This window comes from Chrysemys picta, chromosome 22, assembly GCF_011386835.1.
Source record: "Chrysemys picta bellii isolate R12L10 chromosome 22, ASM1138683v2, whole genome shotgun sequence".
NCBI lineage: Eukaryota > Metazoa > Chordata > Testudines > Emydidae > Chrysemys > Chrysemys picta.
Window position 1 is genome coordinate 2,048,045 of NC_088812.1, and position 19,301 is coordinate 2,067,345.

The 19,301-nt window shown below is 54.9% G+C and overlaps 1 protein-coding gene across 5 annotated transcripts; it reads left to right on the top strand.

Annotated features, from left to right (window-relative positions):
- Window positions 1-4,338: 4,338 nt before the first annotated feature.
- On the top strand, window positions 4,339-17,877 carry LOC101941594 (tetraspanin-1-like). Of its 5 annotated transcripts, XM_065575947.1 has the most exons (9): window positions 4,345-4,500; window positions 4,543-4,681; window positions 10,523-10,593; window positions 10,775-10,981; window positions 12,878-12,952; window positions 14,232-14,339; window positions 14,897-15,037; window positions 15,656-15,739; window positions 16,889-17,877. In XM_065575947.1, the coding sequence occupies exons 3-9, from the start codon at window positions 10,537-10,539 to the stop codon at window positions 16,943-16,945; spliced, it is 729 nt and encodes a 242-aa protein (XP_065432019.1). In that variant the 5' UTR covers window positions 4,345-4,500; window positions 4,543-4,681; window positions 10,523-10,536; the 3' UTR covers window positions 16,946-17,877. The 5 variants fall into 5 exon arrangements, with proteins under 5 accessions (XP_042700339.2, XP_005279656.1, XP_065432019.1 ...); XM_042844405.2 differs by having other exon boundaries at window positions 4,339-4,681; XM_005279599.4 differs by having other exon boundaries at window positions 4,340-4,681; window positions 10,527-10,593.
- The last annotated feature ends 1,424 nt before the right edge of the window (window positions 17,878-19,301 follow it).

The window sequence follows — 19,301 nt, forward strand, 5'->3', positions numbered from 1 at the left end:
CCATCCTCTTTGGAACCCCCCTTCAGGTAGTTGAAAGCAGCTATCAAATCCCCCCTCACTCTTCTCTTCTGCAGACTATTAACAGCATCATCCCCTATAGAAATACATCTGTAAAGGCAGAGAGACCATTTCCCCTAGAGAAATCCCATAAAGAGGGAGACTCCCCTCTTTCCCCTATAGAAATAACTCTGACCCTATAGGGAGTCGTCCCCCCCATACTTTAAGGCGATCCGACTCCTCGCCCACCTGTGCAAGGAGTGAGGCTGGGTGTTGTTTATTCTGTGGGGCTGGTGGGTCGGCCTGTTATTAGCTGTGCTGTATTATAGGGCAGGGCCCTGTAGTACCAGGCGCTGCCCAGACCCAGACCGAGATCACGGTCCCATTGTGCAGTGCGCTGCCCAGACAGACATTGAGAGACAGTCCCTGCCCCAATTAACTCACAGTCTAAAGAGACAAAGGGCGGGAGGGGAAACTGAGGCACATAGAAAGCAGGGGATTTTCCCAAGGTCACCCAGCATCTCTGGCCACCCCAGCTCAAACAAGATATATTAGAACCGAGAAAAGTACCGTGAAGGGCAACACAGATGATGAGGGGGATGGAACAGCTGCTGTGTGAGGAGATTACAAAGACTGGGACTGTTCAGCTTGGAACAGAGACGACTAAGGGGGGATCTGAGAGAGGTCTGTAAAATCGTGACTGGGGTTGAGAAAGTGACTAAGGAAGTGTTATTTACCTCGTCACATAACACAAGAACCAGAGGTCACCCAATGAAATTAATAAGCAGCAGGTTTAAAACAAACACAAGGAAGTATTTCTTCACACAACGCACAGTCAACCTGTGGAACTCCTTGCCAGGGGATGTTGGGAAGGCCAAAAGTATAACTGGGTTCAGAAAAGAACCAGATAAGTTCATAGAGGGTAGGTCCCTCAATGGCTGTTAGCCGGGATGGTCAGGGACACAACCCCATGCTCTGGGTGTCCCTAAACCTCTGACTGCTAGAAGCTGGGACTGGACGACAGGGGATGGATGAGTCAATAATTGCCCCGGTTTATTCATTCCCTCTGAAGCATCTGGCACCGGCCGCTCTCAGAGGCAGGACCCTGGGCTAGGCGGACTATTGATCTGACCCAGTACGGCGGTTCTGATGTCCAGTTGCCTCCCAAGGCCTAGTCCAGCCCTACCCACCAGGCCCTGCTGCCCCTTCCCTGATTGGTAATGCGCTTCTGGCCTCATGTCTCTGGAGGCCAGGCTGGGGCTGCCTTGTATGCAGACTGGGAGACGGGTGGGCCGGGCCGTGAATGCCAAGGTGGCAAGGACAGGTAGGTGAAGACGGCCTGGACTAGAAACACAGGAGAGGCCAGAGTTACACATCACATGAGAGTGAATTGGAATTTTCCCGCTCTATAAATTACATTAATGGAGATATCCCATCTCCTAGAACTGGAAGGGACCTTGAAAGCTCATCAAGTCCAGCCGTCTGCCTTCACTAGCAGAACCAAGTACTGATTTTGCCCCAGATCCCTAAGTGGCCCCCTCAAGGATTGAACTCACAATGCTGGGTTTAGCAGGCCAATGCTCAAACCACTGAACTATCCCTCCCCCCTTAGAGATGGGATAAGATTCAATTGGAAACAGGAGCGGGCAGATCTATAGATCAGATGGGATCAAATTAACTTGCCTTGGATTCGATTGCAATAGAACGAACAGATTGAATTAGCTACAGACAGGGTTAGTTACAATGACTCGGACTGGGCGGGGGCCCATCTAGCCCGGTATCCCGTCTCCGACAGTGCCAGCAGCTTCAGACACAGGCCCACAGAGCCCTGCAGAGGCAGTGGCAGGAGACGTTCCTTCGGGACCCCGGGCAGCTCCGGGCGGGCGGATTCTCCAGCCAAACCAAAAGCTCTTTTCAAACTCTGCTTTCCCAGTCCTGAAATTCTTTCTGTTAACACGGGGACAGGTCCTGAGCTGGTGTCAATCGCCCGAGCCCCACGGATTGATACCAGCCGAGGATCTGGCCCAAGAAATCTGACCCCCAGCGCTGAACGGGGACCCTCATTCTCTTGACGGTAGGATATTGGCAGTTGAAGCCAGACACAATCCAACTGGAAATAAGACACACATCTTTCCTGGGGGGTGAGTAAGCACGGGGGGGTGGGCGGCAGGGGGAACTCCCCAGAGAAGTGGTGGATTCTCCGGCTCCTCATGGCGTCCCATCCAGCCTCACTGCCCACCTGGAAGATGTTTTAGCCGAACACAAGCAGCTCGGCACGGGCACCTGGGTGAAACGGAACCGTCTGGGCTGTACAGGAACTCTGGCTAGACGCAGGTGGGCCAGGCAGCCAGTGGGCCCCGGCCCGGGCTGGCCCCTGGGAATGGAGATGACGGTTGGGTTGCCAGGCACGGAGGGCGCCTGTAACCGAGCCACAACAAGGGGTAAACGGGGCGGTGATGGCGTCAGGATAACACTCAGCGGTGCCCTGGGGTACAGCGAGACACCCGCTGACCTCCCACCGCAGGGCACCGGCTTTCCACGCCCGGCAGGAAGATGGAGAAACATCCCCCTCTAGTGATGCTTTGCAGAACAGCCGCATGAACCGCAGGGGTGTGTTGGCCAAGCTCGGGGTGAGATTTTCCCCTGCTCCAGCCAGCAGCGGCCCCACGTCCCCGGGCAGTAGCTGACAGCTGCGGAGCCATCTGCCCTGATTCAGGTCAATGTTCACAGGCATCCCGGAGCGGTGTCAGCTGCACAATCAGAGCAGGGGCCCGTCTCTGAGAGGGGCCAGGACCAACTGCTCCGAGACACCCTGCTGCAGAAGGCGGAGATGGGACATCCTGCCAGTGGGGACAGCTCCTTCCTGACCGCTCCCCACCAAAGGTCTGCTCAGGCCCTGAAGCATGAGGCTTTATAACCCTTCCTAAGTCACTCTGGCTTTGAATGTTCTCGTTAAACCAAGAGCCCAGTGGATGTAAGAGAACTCAGGACAGGGCAGCAACAACATTACGGCCGGGTCTGGTTGTGTTCTGGTGGCCTGATCCCCTCCTGGGGTAAATCAGCCTCAAGCCAATTCAGTCAATTGAGCTGCTCTGATTCACGGCGGGCCAGGATCCGGCCCCAGACACTACAATGACACATGTTAGATAGATAGATAGATAGATAGATAGATAGATAGATAGATAGATAGATAGATAGATAGATAGATAGAGGGGGTGGATGGGGATAGATAGATAGATAGATAGATAGATAGATAGATAGATAGATAGATAGATAGATCGATCGATCAAGGGGTGTTTGGGGATAGATAGACAGACAGACAGACAGACCGAGGGGGTGAATGGGGATAGATAGATAGACAGACCGAGGGGTGTTTGGGGACAGACAGACAGACCGACCGAGGGGTGTTTGGACAGATGGATCTATCTGAAGAAGAGCTCTGTGTAGCTCGAAAGCTCGTCTTTTTCACCAACAGCAGTTGGTCCAATAAAAGGCTCTCACCCCCGTGTCTCCCTGGACAGGTAAGTCCATTCCTTTACTGCACTGAAATGAAATTCAGGCCCTTTGACAGGTCTCCAGATGAGCAATCCCACAGCCATGAGTCACCTTTTCAAACTCTCGCCGTACCCTCTCTGGGCCTCAGCTTTCCCATCTGTACAGCGGGAATAATAATCCTTTCTCCCACCTTCTGTCTGTTCAGACTGTGAGCTCTTCAGAGCAGGGGCTGTCTCTCTCTGTGTGGCTGCGCAGTGCCCATGGTACGGGGCCCTGATCTCGGCCAGGATCTGGGCAGTGCCTGGTGCGTCGGGGCCCTGATCTTGGTCGGGGTCTGTGCAGCGCCCGGCGCGATGGGGCCCTGATCTCGGCCGGGGTCTGAGCAGCGCCCGGCCCGACGGGGCCCTGATCTCGGCCGGGGTCTGGACAGCGCCCGGCCCGACGGGGCCCTGATCTCGGCCGGGGTCTGGGCAGCGCCTGGCCCGACGGGGCCCTGATCTCGGCCGGGGTCTGGGCAGCGCCCGGCCCGACGGGGCCCTGATCTCGGACGGGGTCTGGGCAGCGCCCAGCACCATGGAGCCCCAATCTCAGCCATGTCCTAGCAGCGTTACCAGAACACAGATAATAATAGGTGGGGTTTTCCAAAGCTCCTCTCCCCAAGTCTCCGGGTAACCTGCGCTCCCCGCGGGCTCGAGGGAACTGCACCCCACGTTCCCCTGGGCCGATATGAGGCTGGGCCCAGAGCCCCACGGAAAGCTCTGCCCTCACCTCGGGAAGCAAAGCGTTAAAGCCGCGAGTGTACAAGCCAGTTGCATGTCTTCCCCTCCCCCTGCCCGGCTGGGAGTTCAGACGGGATCAGGTGGGGAGGGCGATGAAGTCCCAGAAGCAGGCACAACTCCAGCCCAGAGAGCGGAGACTGAACCACGGAGCCGCAGCTCACTGTTGTGCAGGTGGGGAGCCACACCCTGTGGAAAGGAGAACCCACCCACACCCACACACCCGCACACACACACCCGCACACACACACCCTGTGGAAAGGAGACACACACCCACACCCTGCATACTGACCCGCACACACACCCTGCACACACACACACCCGCACACACACCCTGTGGAAAGGAGACACGCACCCACACCCTGCACACACACACACACACACAGCAAACTTCCCAGCCACCCCTCCAAGAGGTAAGAGCTTTTTGCATGGCCAATACCTGCATTTCTCTTGCTTGTGTAGCCAACGGAGGCCAGGTCCTCTGCTGTAGCTTGGGGAAATCAACGGAGTGGTGCCCGTCTTACCCCAGCCGAGGATTAGGCCCTGGGAGATTCAGGCCTGGGATGGTGCCGCTTGGCTCATCCCTTGTTTGGACTGTGGCCGCCCAAGCGACAAGGGCCTGGGCTCCGTGGGGCCGGCGGGGGCCAGCGTCGCTTCATGTCCCGCCTGGGCGCTGGGCTGAAGAGCGTGTCAGGGTCCAAGCCGGCCCGATGGTGCTGCTGCCTGTTCTCCCCTCCAGTCCCCAGCCCGCAAGAGCCGCGGCGGATTCTGCCATGGGGAGCAAGCGCCCGGATTCCAGCCTCTGGAGTCGCTGCCCCGGAGCCGGCGGATTTGGGTGAGGGGCGAAGCTGGTCGAGAGGGGGCATCCGGCCCCGCTCCTGCGACTGGCGAGGAGGGCAGAGTCCAGGCTGGCTGGCAGCGATGCCCAAGTCTGCGCTCTCGGGTACGCCTGTATGCTGAGGGCCTGCTCTAAGTGCTTTCTATCCCCCCCGCCCCCGTTTGTTCCAGTCCAGGCAGGCACCTTCCATTAGCGCTAATGGCAGGAAGGCACCCGCAGCCCCGGGAGCGCTGCAACCCTCCGGGGGAGGGAGGGAGCTTTGCACCCAGATCTGCAGCTGGTGTGGAACAAGCGTCACTCCATTGACTGCAAGGCAGCCGGTTTACCCCAGCTGAGGTCCCAGCGGGTCGCGGTTAGATCCAGCGCCCCAGACACATCAGACCCTTTCCAGCTCCGTTCTGCCCACCCTGGTTTCTACCCCCGAGGCGGGGTGGATGGAAGAGGGATTCTCGTCGCTCTGGGAGCTCTTGCCCCAGCTGCTCCCTCCTCCCAGGGAGACGTGATCTGATGATCACGACCTAATCGGGCTTCCCAGTGCAAGTGGCCGGCGAATCATCGAGCCAGGACCCTCTGGTGGGCTTCTGAACCGTACCAGAAGCCAAATGTGTGTGTGCGCATGCATGTGTGTGCATGTGTTTGTATGTGTGTGTGTATGCATGTGCGTGTGCAGGGGTGTGTGTGTGTGTGCAGGTGTGTGTGTGTGTGCAGGGGTGTGTGTGTGTGTGCAGGCACGTGTGTCGTGCACATGTGTGCGTGTGTGTGCAGGTGTGTGTTGTGTTCATGTGTGTGTGTGCAGGTGTGTGTGTGTGCATATGTGTGTGTGCATGTGTGTGCAGACGAGTGTGTGTGTGTGTGTGGAGGTGTGTGTGTGGAGGTGTGTGTGTGTGTGTGTATGTGCAGGCATATGTGTGTGTGCATGTAGGCACATGTGTGTGCGCAGGTGTGTGTGTGTGTATGTGCATGTGCGTGTGTGTGGGTGTGGGTGTGTGTGTGGGTGGGTGGGTGTGCAGGCGTGTGTGTGCGTGCGTGCATGTGCAGCTATGTGTGTGTGTGCATGTAGGCACGTGTGTGTGCAGGTGTGTGTGTGTGTGTGTGCAGGCGTGTGTGTGTGCGCGCGCACAGAGCTAGCACTTCGTACACAGTGTGCTGTGGTCTCTCACAAAATGGCAGATGAAATTCAATGTTGATAAATGCAAAGTAATGCACATTGGAAAACATCATCCCAACTATACATATGAAATGATGGGGTCTAAATTATCTGTTACCACTCAAGAAAGAGATCTTGGAGTCACTGTGGAGAGTTCTCTGAAAACATCCACTCAATGTGCAGCGGAGTCAAAAAAGCGAACAGAATGTTGGGAATCATTAAGAAAGGGATAGATAATAAGACAGAAAATATCATATTGCCTCTATATAAATCCATGGTATGTCCACATCTTGAATACTGCGTGCAGATGTGGTCACCCCATCTCAAAAAAGATATATTGGATTTGGAAAAGGTTCAGAAAAGGGCAACAAAAATGATTAGGGGGATGGAACGGCTGCCGTATGAGGAGAGATTAATAAGACTGGGACTTTTCAGCTTGGAAAAGAGACGACTAAGAGGGGATAGGATAGAGGTCTATAAAATCATGACTGGTGTGGAGAAAGTAAATAAAGAAGTGTTATTTACTCCTTCTCATAACACAAGAGCTAGGGGTCACCCAATGGAATTAATAGGCTGCAGGTTTAAAACAAACAAAAGGAAGTATTTCTTCACACAGCGCACAGTCAACCTATGGAACTCCTTGCCAGAGGATGTTGAAGGCCAAGACTATAACAGGGAACTAGATAAGTTCCTGGAGGGTAGGTCCATCAATGGCTATTAGCCAAGATGGACAGGGATGGTGTCCCTAGCCTCTGTTTGCCAGAAACTGGGAATGGATGACAGGGGATGGATCACTCAATAATTACCCTGTTCTGTTCATTCCCTCTGGGGCACCTGGCATTGGCCACTGTCACAATGGGCTAGATGGACCTTTGGTCTGACCCAGGCTGGCCGTTCTTCTCTTATCAACAGAGGGGCCAGTGTTTTCTGGAGAGATGTGTGGGGCAGGAGAGCAAAGGGTGAAACTGCAACATCCGCAGATTTCCTGCAAACCTGAAATCTGACCCAGTTTGTTAAAACGCTGGGTCTCTATATTCTTCTATCATAGATGTGTAGTTCCCAACATGCCAATGCCCTGCAATCCCGACCTGCAGCCCCCCAGCCCTGCCCTGGGCTCCCCCCCAGCTCTGCCAGTGCCCCTCAATCCCGACCTGCAGCCCCCTGCTAGTCCAGCCCTGGGCCCCCCAGCTCTGCCAGTGCCCCTCACTCCCGACCTGCAGCCCCCTGCTAGTCCAGCCCTGGGCTCCCCGCAGCTCTGCCAGTGCCCCTCAATCCTGACCTGCAGCCCCCTGCTCTCCCAGCCCTGGGCTCCCCGCCTAGCTTTGCCTGTGGCCTCACTCCTGACACTCTAGCACTGTGGACAATAGATTTATCCTTACTGTGAGGGTTACCCCCATTTCACATATGGGGAAACTGAGGCACGGGGCAGGCGTGACTTGCCTGTGTTTCTGTGCCTGCTTTGCACATGGGTCTCACCAGCAGAGCGCTGGGCTCCCACTGCAGATGGAGCTTCAGCGCCAGCCATCAGCACCCACATGGCTCTGCCGATGCCCCTCAACTCCGGCCCGCAGCCCCCTGCAGACCACACACAACACAGGGAGTCAGGCTGAAGCCTGCTGGATTCCCTGTTGGACAGGTTTCAGTGCCCCGCCCTGGGGCCCCTGAGCTCTCCGAGTGGGAGGCTGCCGTTAGCGGAACCCCCTGGATAAAGGGGTGCGGGCGGTTCCCAGCCGATTGGCCGCTGCTAGGCAACAGCTTCAGCTGCAGGGAAACAAGGAGCTAGGAGAAGACGCTGCAGAGGTTGCCTTGGGGAGCAGCGGTGCGGGGAGGAGCCTGGAGCCGCAGGGCAGGTTGTCCCATCGCTGCTGGGAGACGGGCAAGGCCCTGCTCCAGTCTGATCCGGCCAGTCCTTCGCGGGAGCCGTGCGCTGGGTGGATGTTGGATGTGATGAGTCTGCAAGGCTCCGCAGGCCCCCGTTCCCAGGCTCACCCGGACTCACTCCCCTTCCAGTGTCCAGAGCATGGGCTGGGGTGGCCCGGCCCCCGGCCGCTTCTGCAGAGTCTTGTGGGCTACGTGGGAGGGCAGGCTGAGCACCGCGGAACTGGCACCTGAGACCTCCCCACCCCCTCTTCCCGGTTCAGTGACTTGCTTCTCCAGGCGCAACCACCTCTTCTATAGCTTCCACATCTCAGGGGAGGCACCGCTTGGGAACCTGCCCAGCTCCTGAAGCAGTGAGGAGCTACCGAGCAAAGGTCCTTGCTGGCCCCAGCACGGGGCACCCTGTGACCTGAGCCCAGTGCCAAGGAGCCATGGCGGGAGGAGAGGCCCTAGAGCAGACAACTGACGAGACCCCGCGGCTGGAGCCAAAGCTGGACAATTCAGACTGGAAAGAAGGGGCAGATTTTGAACCGGGAGGGGAATTAACATTGGAGCAGCTGCCCCAGGGCCAGGGCAGATTCTCCATCACATGCCCGCTTGTCCTTCCAAATCTAGCGCAGCCGGACGTGACGGGCTTGAGTGAGTTTCTAGGCCTGCGGGCCACAGGAGGTCAGAGAGAGCATGGGCCAGTGGCCAGAGCAAAAGACTAGCACTCTCCAGACTGGGGTTATTACCCACTCAGCACCTGGCCTGGCACTTCCCTGTCTCAGTTTCCCCAGCTAGCTAATGAGATTGGCCTCAATTTGCGGATCTACGACGGAAAAAGCGACTTAAGAGTGAGGTATTGTTCTCAATTGTCCCATCTGGCTTTAAAACCTAGCAGCCGCTTTCATGGTGCTTTACTCCCGCTCCAGGGGGGAAGCGAATCCCTCTCTGCTTTTTGCTGCGGTCGCACATTCGGTGGTTTGCAAAGGATTCAACACACGATGCACCAATGCTCTGAGCCTATTACAGATGTGAGCAGCTCGTGTGATCCGAGTTCACAGCTTCCTAGATCCCCAGGCCAGAAAGGACCATTGCGATCTTCTGGTCTGAGCTCCTGGAGAACCCAGGCCCTGGGGATTCGGTTCAGACCTGAGACAAACACCCACCCTGATGTAAAAACCGCCAGTGCTTACAATCCACCGGGACCCGGGGGAAGCTGGGCCGCTGGGTAATTACTCTCCCCAGTACAAATTTGGGCCTTATTGCCAGTCAGAATTGGTCTAGCTTCAACTTCCAGCCGTTGGCTTTTGTTAGACTGAAGAGCTCCCTATGGTCAAATATTTGTCCCCCTGTAGGTACTTAGACTGTGATCGAGTCACCCATCAACCTCCTCTTTGTTTAGCTAAACGGCTGGAGCTCCTGGAGCCTCTTGCTGTCAGCTGGGAAGGTCCTCGGGGGATGATGTTCTAGACAGTTATAAGCCCTGGTTATAAGCGATGTCAGTGGTTTGACAATTGATGGACTATTTATTAAAATGTCTAACCTCCAGGCATACAAGGTGTGAGCTCCACTGCAACCTGGCTGGGGGGGGAAGAGTTATTTCATACCAGCGTCTGGAACGCGGCTGGCCCGGACTGTTCGGAAATCGTCACTGTGGCCTTTCAAAAATCATGAGCTGTTGGGTTTTTTTAATCAGTTTTCTGGGGATCTGTTTCTTTCCCTTCCGTTTGTTGAGTCTTTGGGGGTCACATCTGCAAGCTTCTCTCTGCAGCCAGGACAGCTAGAAAGTTGCTTTATTTTTCTTTTCTTTTTTTTTTAAATGAAAACTGTGAGTCTCATAAAATCACCTGACTCCAGCAGCTGAGGCTTTAAGAAAAACCCCAAATAGAGTGAGATTTGGCAACACTGTAAACAGTGGGGAAAAAAACACATCCTCTTTGTCCCCTGTGTGGTCTGCTTTATCCCTCTCATCACACTTCTTATCTCAGGTGGTTTGGACAAGTCTGGGCCTGAGAAAGCTTTTAAATTTAAATTAATGGAGATATCCCATCTCCTAGAACTGGAAGGGACCTTGAATCCAGCCCCCTGCCTTCACTAGCAGGACCAAGTACTGATTTTGCCCCAGATCCCCAAGTGGCCCCCTCAAGGATTAAACTCACAACCCTGGGTTTAGCAGACCAATGCTCAAACCACTGAGCTATCCCTCCCCCCTTTGTGGGAAAGATCTCACTGGTTTCCATGGTGGGAAGGGTCTTGCAGGGTCAGAGCTATCACCTTATTTATTGGGTGTATGACGGTAGTGCCTAGAGACTCACACCGAGTCGGGGGGGCCCCGGTAGTGCCGGGCGCTGCACAGCCCCCCCGGCCCCCGACTGAGCGGGGCCATGCTGAACCCCTTCTCCCCGTGTAGGTGCTGGAAGATGGGCTGCTTCTCCTTCCTGAAGATGATGATGTTTGTGTTCAACGGCGTTATATTTGTGAGTAGGCGAAGCCCCGGCTGGTGGGCTGGGGGCTCTGATCCAGTGTGGACGGGGAGGAGAAGGCCCTGCAGGCTGAGGGTAACCCTGGGAGCTGCAGTGCAGAATGTGGCCCCGTACCACGGTGGGGAATGAAGGGAGGCCGCTCGCTGCTTACCAGCCTCTCTCCTCTCTCCCCCAGCTGAGCGGCTTGGCCGTGCTGGGCATCGGCATCTGGGTGAAGGTGGATGGAGGCTCCTTCGTGCAGATCCTGGGGGCCGCCGCGCCCCAGCTGATGCAGCTGATCAACGTGGGGTACCTGTGCATCGCTGTCGGCACCTTCCTGCTACTCATGGGCTTCCTGGGCTGCTGCGGGGCCATGAAGGAGAGCAAGTGCATGCTGCTGCTGGTAGGGGCTGCAGGACAACTGGGAAGGGCTGGGGGCTAACGGGCAGAGCACTGGCCTGGGGTCCAGGAGTCTCCGGGATCTCCGGCCAGCCAGCTCCCCTCTGTGCTTCATTCTCCCCAGGACGCAGCGGGGATAGCAGCCAGACCGGCCTTTGGGCACTAAGTGCTCCTGGGTAGAGGGGTTGCTAAGGGGGTTGGCTAGGACGCGGGACATTTCGTTTCAGATTCTGGCTTTGTTCCAGACGCCGAGTGACCTTGGGCACAGCGCCGCTGCGTGCCTCAGTTTCCCCTACCTACAAAGGGGGTGGAGGTCGTGGCAACGTCTGCAGAACCGGTTCCGTTTTGAACCTTGGTCGGAATCCTGGGCGAGGGGAGGCAGGAGTAGGGGCCAGAGGAGCTGAACGGCAAACCCAGGGTTTGAGTCTTGAGTCAAACCCAGGGGCAGAGCCAGAGATGGAGTCCAGGCCAAGGGCCAGTGCCAGGTATCAGGGTCAGCACTGGGGTTCCAGGGGTCGAGCGGGAGGCAGGTTGGTGCCAAGGTCAATACCGGCAGAGAAGCAGCCCCGTCACGGCAGCTGGTCACATTGGTATCCTCTGGGCGCTTCCCGGGATCCCAGGGGCTTATGGAGCATCAAGGAGCCAATCAGGGATTGTTAAACAACGGTCTCTCGGGGCAGACCGGGACAGACCGTCCAACGGCGCGCACCCTCTGGGGCTTGCGGATTGCCAGGGAGACAGGCTATGACAGCATGAGGAGGTGGCTGGCTGATCCCTCTGCAGGTCTGGGTTTGAGTCCCACCGTGGAAACCGGTGAGATATTTCCCACAAAAAGATTTTTCCACTTCATCCACCAGCTCTGCCCCACCCCGCCATCTCTCCCGGTTGGGAGGTGGGAACATTTCTCTCTCAAGGTTTTCTCGGACATTTTCACCCCCCAAATTCCCATTGCCGTTGGAAATGTTCAGGTTTCTGCCAAAAATACCCACCCCTGAAAGCCAGTGCGGGGAGGGAGAATTGGTTTTCAGCAACTGGTGTTTTGTGGCTTAGAGAAATGTCAGGTTTTGATAGAAAAATACCAGAACTTTTTGTGGGAAGGAGGTGGATGAAAACCTGAAATATTTCTAAGAAATATTTGACGAAAATGTACAAAATTTTGTCAAAACATCCAGGGGAAAAATATAATTTCCCAGCTAGCTCGGAGCTCAGCCTCTTCCAGAAGTCGGTATCTCTGTAGCTAACCCCGAACCCTCACTGTCTCCCCTAGGGGCTGGAAGCCAGATTTACAAAGTAGTTCAGAAGCAGATTCCTAGATGCTAAAGCCAGAAGGGACCATTGTGATCCTCCAGCCTGACCTCCTGTATAACACAGGCCGATCGACCTTTCCCGACTCAATTCCTGTTTGAGCGAGAGCAGATCTTTTAGAAAGACATCCTGTCTTGATTTGAACACGGACAGCGCGGGAGACGCTGCCCCAGCCCTTTGGAACTTGTTCGAATGGTTAACTACCCTCCCGGTTAATAACCTGCAACGTCTTTCCAGTCTGAATGCGTCTAACTCCGACTTCCAGCCGCTGGACCTTGTTAGACCTTTGTCAGCTGGACTGATGAGCCCTTTAATAAAACAGGCGCCTGCTGGAATGTAAAAAGTGCCTCAGTGAGTTAGGTGCCTAATTCCCATTGGCTCTGCATCGTCAGTGCCTAAATACCCAGCTCTGGCCCTTGGGCGCGTAGGTCCCTTGCTGACCGTGACCACCTGCGAGCCGCCACACCTGGTACTAGGAGTAGTAGCAGCTCTTGCCTGAAGCCCCTTTGTCCAGCCCCGGGCATGGCGCCTGCAAAGGGGGAGGCCTCTGTGCTGGCAAGGGCAGCTTTTGATCTTGGTCTCTCTCTGTCTCCAGTTCTTTGTCATTATCCTGATTCTCTTCATCGCGGAGGTCGCGGGGGCCGTCGTCGTCCTCGCCTTCTCTTCCGTGGTAAGTTAAAGGCTGGGCTTTGCGAACATCCGAGCTGCCAGCCTGGGGCAGACCGGAGTCCGTCCAGACCCGGATCCTGTACCAGAGCACCAGGGAGTGTACAGAACAGAGCAGTTCGGTGAGCGGCCGCTGTCCTCCACTCCCGGCTTCTGGCCCCCAGGCTGGGAGCTGTTCGACTGCTCTCCTCCGCCTCGAAAACAGGACCCAGGGGGACTCTGCTAAGGGAGGTGGAAAGTCCCGGGAGTCAGGATTCCTGGGTTCTCTCCTGGAGCACCCCCGGGGCCCTGGCTTAGGCTTGTCTCCCTAGATATTGTAAATAACCGTGTCAATAACAGTGCCTTGTACTCACTGAGCCTAGAGACAGCTGAGTGAGACACTGAGGTTTTGGGTCAGTGGCTGAACTGAAATTGTTTTAAATATTGTTTTGGGTTGACCCCAAACATACATTTTTTTTCTTGCCCAAACGAAAAACTGGAAAAAAAAGTTGTTCTGGGTTTGGTTTGGGTTTGGATGGGGTTTTTTTTACCCTTTTGGGGTTTGTTTGGTTTTTTTCGTTAAATTTAATTAAATGTAGAAATGAAATGTTTTGACTTTTTAGGAGACCCCCCACCCTTTTTGGGGGGGGCTGAAACTATGCAGCAAATTCAACCAAAACTGCATTTTTAGCCAATAAGCATTGTCCTCCCCCCCCCAAAAAATAATAATGTGTCCAGCTCCAATCCTAATGACTTTTCCCTGGGTCAACATTTAAAACCCCTGTCAAAACACAAGATCAAGGGGACACTGACTGGAATCGAAAGGTGGCAACCTCAAGATTGATTGACAGAAATATTTTTTCACACTTTGTGCTATTCGTCTGCGGAACTCTCTGCCACTGGATGGTGCTTAGGCTGAGAACATAGCAAAATTCAGAGAGGGGTTGGATGATTACATGCCTACTAGCAGTAGAGTTGTGATAGTTAATGCAAATAAAGGGTGCTGGAAAGGAAATTAATCTTATACCTTCGTCTGAAGGATGTGACTTTGGCCACTGTCAGAGATGGGATATTGCGTTAGATGGACCGTTGGGCTGATCCAGGCTGGCCGTCCCTGGGTTCAACAAATAGAAGATAAAGCTATAAAACATTAGTCTGCCCGGGTGTCTCCCGAGGGCTGGTGCGGTGCCTGGCTCGTTGCACTGGGGAGTTGTTTTGTTGGTCTGCAAAACTCAATAAAGGAAAAACCAAACAGCTCCCGAAAGACAAGACGGTGCCAATCTGTGCATGTCTCTGGTTTCCAGGCTGATATATTCATTGAGCACCTGAAAAACTGGGCTGTGAAAACTTTACGAGAGGATTACGGGAGGCAGGACGACGTGACTGCAATCTGGGACACAACCATGAAGGAGGTGAGCAGCGCGCATTTCGGCATTCCCCCTGGAAGAGATGGATTCGGCCAGCTGATGCATGGGGGGCAAGGGGAATTCCACCAGGGGTGGGGGGGAGATCTCCATGCTGGAAGGCCCCAATTCAGCAAAGCACATTAGCACACAGCTAACTCCAATGGGACTTGAGCGCATGCTTGAAGTTCAGCACCTGCAGCGGCAGCTCTTACATCACTCCTAGGGGTGTGGCTGGAGGGCTTTTGTGCTCTGGATAGTCTATGTTGGCCCACTGGGGAGCTGGAAGGATCATTTTCCAGACGGGGGAAACTGAGGCACAGAATCTTGCCCGGGGTCACCCAGGGACTCTACAGCTGAGCTAGGAATTGAATGTAGATCTCCTGCGTCCCAGCCAAGCTTAAATGCAAAGCCACCCACTTCCGTTAGCGATCAGGCCTATGTGATTCACTTTCAGGGCAGGGGAAAGTTTTTACAACAGCCGCATCCTCCCAGGAGTCAAACCGTCCTGGACGTGAATCTAAAACGTGGCTGTGGCTGTTAACCAACTGGCGTTCTTGTTCTAGCTGAAGTGCTGTGGCTTCAACAACTACAAGGATTTCAACAGCTCCTACTTCTACCAAACTCACAGCCAGACTTATCCCACGGGCTGCTGCCTGCCGCCCAAGCATGAGTGCCTGGAATCTGAACTGGACAGCACCAAGCAGGTAAGGAAAAGAGCTTAGCAAAGTATTTGCCATAGGAGACAGGCTATGTGTTGTTAGTGTATGTAGCGCTGAGATACGTGGTCTTCCAAATTCTTCTTCTTTTTTAGCGTTCTGAGCAAGTTTTCAGTCTTGGGAAGAAATTCTGTGTTCTTCGTTTTGGGTTAGCAAGACTCTGGGTAGAGTTTGCTGTCTGCCTCGGGCTCTGATTCGTCAGTTCTTGAGGCAGAGTTGCTCCTGGGAAAACTGGTTGGATTGAAATTCCAAGATGAAGGAATTGCCCGGCTTGCTGTCTGGGCACCTCTATGAACACTTCTGCCGGTAGATGCTGCATCTCCACTAGAGGATTTGCTGATAGAGTTGCATAGCTCTACCAGCCAACCCTGTCTAGTATAGACCTGGCCTAAGAAGAAACTTTCCCCGGGACAGTTTGTGGAACTGCCGTTGGTTTTTCACATCAACAGAGCATCTGGCCCTAGCTTTGATATGACAATCACATCCCCGGTTAACGAGCGGCGATGGGCCGTTGTGGGGAGAGACTGCCACTAGTGCCGAGAGGAGACGCACTGGCCCCATCGCCAGGACTCGCTGTTGTATCTGTGATTCTCTTTCCCCTCCCAGGGCTGCTTGCATGCATTCCAGACCTTCCTGAGCAGGAACGGGAGGATCGTTGGAGGGGTGGCGTTAGGAATCGGTGTGCTCCAGGTACGCTTTTGTGACACACTCGTGGGCTAGGACTAACAAGAACTGGCTCTGCTACTGCCTTGCTGGGTAACCGCTGGCAAGTAACTCCCCCCACCACCACTCACCCCTGCTCCGTGCCTCGGTTTCCCCACCGGTAAAATGGGGGACAGTCATCTTTCCTTGGATCGTGCCCCTCGGCATCTTGGCTTGAAAAGTTTGGCGGTGTCAGAGCTCAGGCGTGACGTTGAGAAGCCGGGGATATGGCGGGATAGGAGTGAGTGGCATTGGAATAGCTGTTTGGGGAGCGGAGTTTAAACAGCACCCGGCGTCCCACCAGGAGTGAATGGCTGTAATAGCTTGTGGGCCACTCCCATGAATGATGAGTCGAGGGCTGGGGAAATGCCTTCCTGGTCACACTGAGCTCTGACGCAGGTTTGAGCCCAAACCTTGCTTCCATTCGAGCACACATCAGTGTGACTTGGGTCAGCAACCGCTCAGGGCCGGGTCCCAGCACCCTGCAAAGGGGGGTGGTTCTGAGCCCGAGTCCTGCTGAGACTCGGGTCCGAGCCCTGTGACTTTGCAGTGTGGACACAGCTCAAGCCACAGACCTGAGTCAGAAGGTCAGCGGAGCGCAGTGTGGACGTGTCAGCACGGCTGTGAGACCCGGATCTAGCCATTGTAAACCCAGCTCGGACACTCAAGTGCGGGCGTGGAAACGAGGCCACAAGTCCAGGCCCTGCAGACCCGGGTTTACAGTGTAGTGCGGACAGGGGGAATTCTCTGGCCTGTTCTACAGGATGGCGAACTAGAAGATCTAATGATCTATTACAGGGTGGCCAACCTGACCCCGAGAAGGAGCCAGAATTTACCCATGTACATTGCCAAAGAGCCACAGTAATACGTCCCCCAGCAGTCCCCCATGAGCTCCCCCCCACTCCCAGCACCTCCCGCCCACCGGCAGCCCCACCGATCAGCGCCTCCCCCTCCCTCCCTGCACCTCCCGATCAGCTGTTTCGTGGCGTGCAGGAGGCTCTCGGGGGAGGGGGAAGGAGCGAGGACACGGCAGGCTCAGGGGAGGGGGCGGGAAGGGGTGGAGTGGGGGCTGTGCCCATGATAGAGCCAGGGGTTGATCAGTAAATGTGTCTCCCTCTTTGTTTTCTTGTTTCCTAGCTGGCCGCAATGGCTGTTTCCCTGGTTCTGTATTGTCAGATCAGTACGAACGGCTGAAAAACAAGATTTCCAGCGGAAACACAAAATGCCTCTCCTGCCATCCATAACTCATCCTGCCTTTGCATCTTCCTGAGGTTCACTGCGAGAGAAACCTAACTTTTCTTATTCATCACTAATCACTAATGTTTCCTGTTAATCTGTAAACGCGCTGAGCGATCAGATGGCGGCGACGCCAATGAGACTACAGTGAAAAGTGGGATGGTATCTTTTCCATGCTATTTTTTGTGTCTGTTTCAATGATAAATTCGATCTGATTTGTTTTTCTTGTGGGCGCAACAAGAAATTAGCTTAAAGGTGGCAGTCTAAACGTCTAAAAGCGGAGAATGAAACCAACATGCCCCCTACCGCGTGTTATTGTAGACCCTACCCAAAACACGCACTGACTGAGGATCATTTATGTAGCTCTTACAGTACTTCCTTTCATTTGTCACACGCTTTGAGCTGTGACCCAGTGAGCCATCGTACTCTCATTGCGTCTGAGTTGCAATGAAAAGGGCAGGTCACCCCTTTCAGAGTGACCGATTCAGGCTCTCTGCAAACTCAGGCAGATGTCACTGCATCGGTTACTTCACATTTTGAAGGTTTTCTTTGCAGCCGTAACAGCTAGAGCCTGGCTCCCTCCCCACTTCTTTTAGTGAAAGCAGAGACTTGGGGGAATCATTACGAATTCCATTCATCCCTCTGTGCTCACTACAGCTTTAAACATGCCCGACAATCTGAGAAACACTGAAACGATGCACTTTTACTGATGTAGCACATCATGAACTTGAATTCGAATGAAATATTTCATGTCCCTTTTTCCTCCCCCCTTGTGTGTGTTTGGAAAAGATCCAGTCAACAATGTGTCATTGGTTTTCTGCACCCGACAATGTTTTCTCTGCCAATGTCTTGTGTTTGTATCAATTAAATATCCCTGATCTTTCTATGCAGACGTTGTTAGCTTGGCTATTTCGAGTGGCTGTTGGAAAGTGACAGGGTTCAGGGAAGAGCAAAGCTGGGTTTTGAAGGGAAAAAAATATTATTTCCCTTTGCTCATTTTGGAGTGAAATTCACCCCTGGGATTATGGACAGCACCAGATCTTAAATTCCCAAGGGGTGACTCTTATCCTTCTGGAATTCAATTGTCTGGTTAATTTCTCAAAGGAAGATGGGTTTTGTGCCTATTTATTGTTTGTGTTACGGTAGCACCCAGAGGTCCCCTGTACAAACAGTCCCTGGCCCCCAAAGATTCTAAAGAGACAAAGGAAGGAGAACTCCATTTTACAGATGGGGAAACTGAGGCACGGGAAGGGGAAGTGACTTGTCCCAGGTCACACAGGGAATCTATAGCAAAGCCAGGAACAAAAACCCATGTCACGTGAGTCCCAGTCCCACCCCTTAACTATCTCCCGCTGAATGGAGATGAAGAGTTGTGGGCTGCATGTTCCAGCATGTGCCACTCAGCCTGCCCCGGCCCCGTGCCCTCTGCTGGCACGGCCCTGCTCCTGGCAGGGGGTAGCAGGGCACGGACGGAACGGGGTCCCCTATTGTTCTGTGGGGAAGATATGATTTCGTTCCAAGCCACGGACCTACAGCGATGGAAAACTGCGGACCCGATAGACACCCTATAGCAGTCCCAGTCTATGGCCCTACAGCCGTCCCACTCTCGGGCCCCTAGGGAGGAAGGAGGCAGACGCTGTCTCACAACGGAGCCTGCTCCCAGTTCCCCCCTCCTCCCCCGGCCCCTTCCAACAGCCATCGGACGACGGTTGGAAGCCCAGCAGGCACCGGGCGAGCCGCAGCGCAGGGGCCCGGGCCAAGGACACGTGAGCCCAGAGGCACGGTGCAGGGCCGGGAGCCAGGCCGGCGAGGGCAGGAGGCTCAGGAGAGCCCCGTGGGTGGGTAACCTCCGGCTCCAGGCCGCTGAACCGGCTCTGAGCGAACGTGCCGGCCGCTCCCTCAGCTCCGGGCTTGTGAGTTTCCATCCTGAGGCCTGGGCGGCAGCCACGCCACACCACCCGCTAGGGCTGCCGGCCCCTGGGTGGGAGGCCTGGGTCCTGAGCGGGAGGCGAAGCCCTTGACGCAGGGAAGGGAGACGGAAGCGCCGGCATCGGCCCCCTGCTAGCCCTCTACGCGGGGCGAATTTCCCCCGCAGCGGAGTCAGGCTAAAGCTAACGGTGGCTGCGAGGGGGGAGAAGCGCTCTCCTTCCCCCAGCCCAGGAGTCACCGGGTCCAGAGACTGTAAAGCCGTGTCAATCATCGAGTACTGAAATCTCTCCCTGTGGGAGGGTGGGGGGGAGCTGGATTTTCACATGTCACGGGGAGCCCATTCCCCCAAACTCAGTGACAACCTCTCAGAGGAACCACTGATCGT